This window comes from Protobothrops mucrosquamatus, unplaced genomic scaffold, assembly GCF_001527695.2.
Source record: "Protobothrops mucrosquamatus isolate PMUCROS unplaced genomic scaffold, P.Mucros_1.0 scaffold990, whole genome shotgun sequence".
Lineage (NCBI taxonomy): Eukaryota > Metazoa > Chordata > Lepidosauria > Squamata > Viperidae > Protobothrops > Protobothrops mucrosquamatus.
This window is the reverse complement of record NW_015387229.1, coordinates 438,726-446,091: the sequence shown is the minus strand read 5'-3', so window position 1 is coordinate 446,091 and position 7,366 is coordinate 438,726. Positions and strand designations below refer to the sequence as shown.

At 38.8% G+C, this 7,366-nt stretch overlaps 1 protein-coding gene across 1 annotated transcript in view; it reads left to right on the top strand.

The window, feature by feature from the left end:
* Positions 1 to 7,366, top strand: part of PDZD2 (PDZ domain containing 2) — a gene marked incomplete at its 5' end in the record, with an annotated part of 72,333 nt that overhangs the window by 22,665 nt on the left and 42,302 nt on the right. The window contains 5 exons of the mRNA XM_015819796.1: positions 1,101 to 1,221; positions 2,448 to 2,593; positions 4,042 to 4,161; positions 5,149 to 5,263; positions 6,525 to 6,598. Of these exons, the coding sequence (XP_015675282.1) occupies positions 1,101 to 1,221; positions 2,448 to 2,593; positions 4,042 to 4,161; positions 5,149 to 5,263; positions 6,525 to 6,598 (576 nt within the window). The remainder of the gene's footprint in view (positions 1 to 1,100; positions 1,222 to 2,447; positions 2,594 to 4,041; positions 4,162 to 5,148; positions 5,264 to 6,524; positions 6,599 to 7,366) is intronic.

The following is a 7,366-nucleotide window of genomic DNA, read 5'->3' as shown; positions in this document are numbered from 1 at the left end:
GTATCAACAGTAGAGATCTTCAAGTTTCTAGGTTGTATAATATCTCAGGACTTAAAATGGACACCTAACATCAAAAACATCATCAAAAAAGCACAACAAAGAATGTTCTTCCTGTGCCAACTCAGAAAGCTCAGACTGCCGAAGGAGCTGTTGATACAGTTCTACAAAGGAATTATTGAGTCTGTCATTTGCACCTCTATAACTATCTGGTTTGACACAGCAATCAAACAACACAAACACAGACTTCATTGGATAGTTCAAACTGCAGGAAAAATAATTGCAGCCAGCCTGTCTTCCATTGAGGACCTATATACTACATGAGCCAGAAAGAGGGCTGTGAAAATATCTTCAGACCCCTCACATCCTGGACATAAACTGTTTCAGCTTCTTCCCTCAAAATGACACTATAGGGCATTGCATGCCAAAACAACTAGACACAAAGACAGTTCTCCCCCCACCCCACCCCGCCATCACTCTGTTAAGTATCTAATTCCCACAACACTGTCTATGCCCTGGGATGTCAAACCACCTAATAGGGCTGTATTACTTATTATCTCTCTCAACATCTATCTTATTACCCATGTCCTTAGATTCTTAGGACTATAACTTGTTGTATCTCATGATTTATGTTGATTGCTTTTATTTAGTATCCTATTATGATTTATGTTGATTGCTTTAGTATCCTATGACTATCACTGAGTGTTGTATCTATGATTTATGATGATTATATTTTATGATTATGATTATCACTTGTTGCTTGTATGTACACTGAGAGGTTATGGACCGGAGACAAATTCCTTGTGTGTGTCCAATCACACTTGGTCAATAAAGTATTCTATTCTATTCTATTCTATTCTATTCTATTCTATTCTATTCTATTCTATTCTATTCTATTCTATTCTATTGTTTTTTCCTGGTTACAAATATCAGTGCAAATAAGCTGCAACAATTCTGCTTGAGATCCTCATTTATAGCTTCCTTGGGATAATACATAATTTAGCTATGGAAAGCTAGATCCTACATTTTCTACATCCTACATTCTACATCCTAGAAAATTTAGCTGGACTTTTAAAAAAAAAATATCCCTTCTTCTCCTTCAGATGACACACATGACCGATACGGACAGGTCCTCAGATCCTACAGAAGAAGAGAGTTCTAAAGAGAACTGTCAGAGCCCAACTCTTGGAGGTGGTATTTTGAAGTACAAGAGCCGATCTCCAGGTATTGTTACTCTTTTATATTGGATGAAGAAACATGGGAAGATTTGGAAGACTGTTGAGGTCAGGTTTACCAGCATACTGTTACCTCCTTGAGAAACGAATTATAGTTCAGAGGAAGAATAGAGTTATCAATGAGAAATATCTCTACTGGAGTTCTTAAAAGTTTCTGATACTTACAGTTAAATCATACCGAGCTACATAGGTGTATCATTTCGTTCCCAATAAAGAGCAACTTCCACTATTCTTATCCTTGAGGCTAGATTTTTAAAGTTAAAGTAGTGCTGGACCAAAAGACTTATATTATCTTCCTTGCCGAGCCATATTTCCATCTCCTTTAGTTATTTGAGGTATTTGTGGTCTCTGGATTTGTGACCTTTTAACCTAACTGTTAAAAGGTCACAAATCCAGAGACCACAAATACCTCAAATAACTAAAGGAGATGGAAATATGGCTCGGCGAGGAAGATAACATAAGTCTTACATGTATCTCAAATTAGATTTTAATAAAATGATAATAATTGAGAAGGATCAAAGCCTTTAAAAAGATGAAACACAAAGATAATTACGACAACAGTGTAAAAAGAGCCATCAGGAAAACACATCTTGCTGGTGAGGACAGAGAAACTCATCAATGTTGGCAGAACTCAAGGACTATATCAGGTGAACCTCTTCAAAGCAGGTCCTCCACAATTTTAGGATTGCGATTAAGAAAGATTGTGATCTTCACACCATTCTCCAGTTGGCAGGGGGATTTAGAATTGGATTACTGCTGCTGATTGAAGTACACAGGATGGAAGGCATGAGAGAAAGTAATTCATAAAGTTTCTCACTGTCTATCCTTTGAGGGTTTTAAAAATATGAACCTGCACTTGATTTGATTGCATGCATAAACTATTTTTTGCTTTTTTACCTGGAGCTCAGATACAGAATAAGAGTTCTGTCTTTTTTAAAGTCAGTAAAAAGCGCTGTTTATTTGTGATTAAATAAGCATTTTGATTTTAAAAAAGTGTGTTCTGTCATTTCCTTAATAAATTACCCCTGCCCATATAGCCACATGCATGCATGTGCACACACACAAAGATAACATTTATTATTGTTGTTTAGATGTTTTAAGAAATGCATCCACCCATCATTTCTCAATGGACATTCTAAATTCCATTAGAACTGACAATCTTAAAAGAGGCTTTGATGCATGTATAATAAATTTTATCCCTGGGTTATTCTTTAGGGGCGGCAACTCGCTTAGAGTCTGTGGGAGAAGATGATGAGTTGACAGTAGAAAATGGAGATGTGAATTATGAACTACCAATGAAATATTCCCGGGGAGGCAGAAAGCATTCCTTACCGCAGCATTTGGACACAGGAACCAGACAGGTGAGGAAGGGGGGGGGGAAATGGCATCATTTGAGCCAAATAATTCCTATTTTAACTATTGGTAATTGATGGAGGGAGCAAAGATTAAAACAAACTCAATCATGAACCAGAATGCAAATGCTGTACAAGTAGTCCTTGACTTACAGCCAACATTGGGAACGCAACTGTTGCTAAGCAAGGTGGCTGTTAAGTAAGTCACATCTGATTTTGCAATCTTTTTCTTGCCATGGTTGCTAAGCGAACTGCTGCGGTTCTTAAGTGAATCGTGCAGTTATTAAGCGAATCCAGCTTTCCCCGTTGATGTTGCTTGTTGGAAGCCAACTGGGAAGGCCTCAAATAGAGATCACATGATGCTGGGAGATTGCAGCCATTGTAAATACAGGGCAGTTGCCAAATGCCTGATTTTCAGTCATGTGACCACAGGGATGTTGAGGCGGCTGATCGTAAGTCATTTTTCATTGCTGTTGTAAATTTGAATGGTTGCCAAATGAATGGTTCTAAGCTGAGGACTACTTGTAATTACAATGAAGGAGAATATTTGTAGCTCAGGGTTACAAAGAGGGATCCTTGGTGCTCTCTGAGCTTGCTCATAATTCATATGCCAGCATAGGTTATTATGATGCCTTATTTGTATATAGTAGAATATTTATTTAATTTGAATAAAAATATACAATATATTGCAGAACATTTTGGAAGATACTACCTTGTGTTCTCTGGTACTTATCTTGATTTATTTTCTACCCTGTTTATATACACACACAAACATACATATACATCGTAAGCCCTACCCCAAATATAAGCCCTAGTTTCCGGGCGAGGCACACACTTAAAAATCAAGCTAGGGCAGGGGTGGGGGATAGATCTGCCCCATGCACCCCACACCCACTTACCCCGCAGCCAGGCCTCTCCTCACCAGCCCACTTCTTCTGAGGCATCTTCTGCAGCCAGACCTGCATTTCTCAGTCAGAGGCCTTTCCGGAAGGCCACTGCAGCCGAGAACCAAGCTATGGATTCAATCCATAGCTCTGTACTCAGTTGCAGAGGCCTTCCAGAAAGGCCTGACTGCGAAATGCAGGCTGGAATGCAGCTGTAGAATTAAGCTGCTCCTTCAGCCGCAGAAGAAATGGACCTTCGGTGCCAGAGGTGTCGGTGCCAGAGGTGAGTATAATAGACATCCCCTGAAAATAAGACCTGGTGCCTCTTTTGGAGGAAAAAAAAAAAGACCCAGTCTTATTATGTGTGTGTGTGTGTGTGTGTGTGTGTGTGTACTGTATGTATGTGCATGTATGTATATATGTATGTGTACACATACACACACATTTAAGCACTTACATGTAACCATGATCTAATGACTATTTACTAACCAGAAACCAAGATTAGACAACCTATAACTGAGACAGAATCATTCTGGTTCTTTTGCAATTATTGTGTTTGTTCTATTTCTGAAGGAATACCACATTGTTAAGAAATCCACTCGTTCCTTGAGTGCAGCTCAGGTTGAATATCCCTGGCGACTTACACAGCCATCTATTATCTCCAACATTGTTCTGATGAAGGGGCAGGGCAAGGTAAGAATGAAGTAAAAAAAGACTTTAATATTGTGTATCTGTCTAGAAAGTCTAGGAATCTAAGTCAAGAACTTTTCTGAGGACCCAAGTTGCAGAGGGCTGTTCTAAAATTTATTATAGCAAAAGAGATGCTATTGTAGTTGATGCAATGTAGAGGGAAAAGTGATATCCACAGTTCTTGAGAATATGAGGTCACTGATGGTAAAAGTTTTGGGGTCTATATAAACACCATATACTCCATTTAGGTTTCTTTAACACTGCAGAGTCCACTGTTTCTGATTAGAAATTAATCAATGATGAGAGCCAGTTTGCTTAGTGGTTAAAGCATCAAGCTAGAAAGTAGGAAACTGTGAGTTCTAGACAATGGTGGGTTTCAAATATGTGAACAACCGGTTCTTTGTGTGGATGCCACTTCTGGAAGTCTATTCTGGGCCTGGGCAACAAAAAATTAGCTACCGGTTCTGCTGAAGTGGTGCGAATTGGCTGAATCCCACCACTGGTTCTAGACCCACCTTAGTTGCAAAACCAGCTGTTGGCTTATTGGGAAGATTCTACTTGGGTTGCCTCTGAAGAAGAATCAGGAAATTCAGTACAGAACTTGATTGCCAGCATTTTAACAGATTCAGTGAGGCTTGCCCACATAATTCTAATTTTAATTGGACATTTGCCTATTCATTTCAGGTCTCTTTCTCTTGCAGTCTGCCCACATCTTAAGATATTTTGCCAGGCTCCCATTGAAAATACAGCATGCAGATACTTCTGTTGGTTCTAAAACCTAGCATTGTGCTGAGATAGTATATTCTCCCTTCCTTTAAAATCTTTTTCTTTCTTACTGTTTAACAACAAAGATGAAGAAACCAGTTTAGTTAGTTCAGTTTACAGATTCCTGTTGTTTGTGATTTGGGAAGTTATGGGGTATTTGTCTATGGAGATTCGTATGAGGTATTTATTCCTCTCCCTTTGCCCTAATTTGTACCTATGCTGCAGGGTCTTGGATTCAGCATTGTGGGGGGACAAGATTCTGCCCGGGGTCGTATGGGCATTTTTGTAAAGACAATTTTTCCAAATGGGGCTGCAGCAGCTGATGGCAGGTTAAAAGAAGGTACGCTTGCAAAAAACAGATTTTTGTTAGCCTCACAACTTGTCTAAACTAACCACTTTCCAAGCCCATATTTACCTATCCTATCTGTTCATCCTGCCAAACATGTAAGCTGGAGAACAAAAACTCATGACCAAGCTGAATACAGGTAGTCCTCGACCTACAACAGTTCATTTAGTGACCATTCAAAGTCACAATGATGCTGAAAAAAGGGACTTATGACCGTTTCTTTACACTTATAACATTGCAGCATCTCTGTAGTCACGTGATCGAAATTCCGGTGCTTGGCAACTGGTTCCTATTTATGACCGTTGCTATGTCCCAGGTTCACGTGATCCCCTTTTGCAACCTTCTGACAAGCAAAGTCAGATTCACTTAACAACTGTGGCAAGAAAGGTCGTAAAATGGGGCAAAGCTCACTTAACAAATGTTTCACTTAGCAACGTAAATCAATTGTGGTCATACGTTGAGGACTACCTGTAATTTGTTGACAGAACCAGGCTTTCCTTCTGTTCTTGGTCCAGAGCAAAAGAAGGAGAAGTGGTTAATATAATGTAAACTGCTCTCTTTGGAGCCATGGCTTTATCCCTTCCAGATACTTCCTTCCAATATTTCAGATGTTTCAGAAGAGAGACATCTGAAATATTATTTTTACACAATATACACCAGATTTTTTCTTGCTAATGTAGAATAGGGGACAGTTCCTTCGATAGTTTGTGTAATGCAGTGTAATGTAATTATCTTGTAACAATCCATATCCAGAAGCTATAGTTTGTGCTATACCACATTTGGTGACAAACATGTCTTCACCCAAGATCCAGGAAAGAGTGGAAACCATAATTCAGCCTCCCATTCCCACCCATAAGCCACTCTGCAGCCTGAAATTGGATGAGATTTCATCCAGCAAAGTTCAGCTGTTCTGCTTCTGGGCCATGTATTGTGGATTGTTCATTCCTGCAAATTCTCATTTTGCTACCATTAATGGATAAGAATGACTCCTAAACATTTTTCCTTGTTGGGCTTCCAAAATTCCAAACGCACAAGATAACTAAACTACAAAATGCTTCCAAATTTTGTATAGTCTAATGAAACTTTCAGGGCAAAAATAACATGCCACTGTTTAAACTTAATTTATTTAAGCATAGAAAGAGATAACATATGTTGTAATATAATAGTATGGGAAGAACTGGAATGCCTTTTATTTCTAAAAACAGCATTTCATCCCATCTAAATGTCAATAATGCATTTTGTTTTCGGTTTCCAGGAGACGAACTTCTAGAAGTTAATGGGGAATCATTACAAGGGCTGACGCATCAGGAGGCAATTCAAACATTCAAAGTAGGTAACAGAACTGCAGTGTTTTAGTAAGACTGCAAAACTTACAGTATGCTTTTAATACAAACTTATCTGCCACCTGGTCAGTATAGGATTCCCATATGTAACTTACCCATATTGATGTCCTTCAAAACTCTTCAAAGTTCAGAACCAGTCTAATCTTGTTGGCTGAGAAAAAATAGAAGCTATAGTACCACACATCTGGATGGTATCCAGTTGGTGAAAGCTGTTGTATTCACTTCTATATGTACCCATATATATTTGAATACAGCTACTTTCCTCAACTGGATACCATCCAGATGTGTCGTGTTCCAGCATCTTTTGGGAGTTGGTCTTCATGGGTCCTGCATGAAGCAATATCAATACAAGGGGAAATGATTTACTTTGGCATCTACATTTTGTATAAGCATAATAGATATCTTGGGCAAGGTTGGTAAAAAAATATTTTATGTTCATAAGATAGTACAGTAGTCCTCGACTTACAACAGTTCATTTAGTGACTGTTCAAAGATACAGTGGCACTGAAAAAAATGACTTATGACTGTTTTTCACACTTAGGACTGTTGTGGTATCCCCATAGTCATGTGATTGAAATTCAGATGCTTGGCAACTGGTTCATATTTATGATGGTTGCTGTGTCCCAGGGTCACGTGATCACCTTTTGCGACCTTCTGACAAGCAGAGCCAATGGGGAAGCCAGATTCATTTAACAACCTTGTTACTAATGTAACAATTGCAGTGATTCACTTAACAACTGTGGCACAAAAGGTC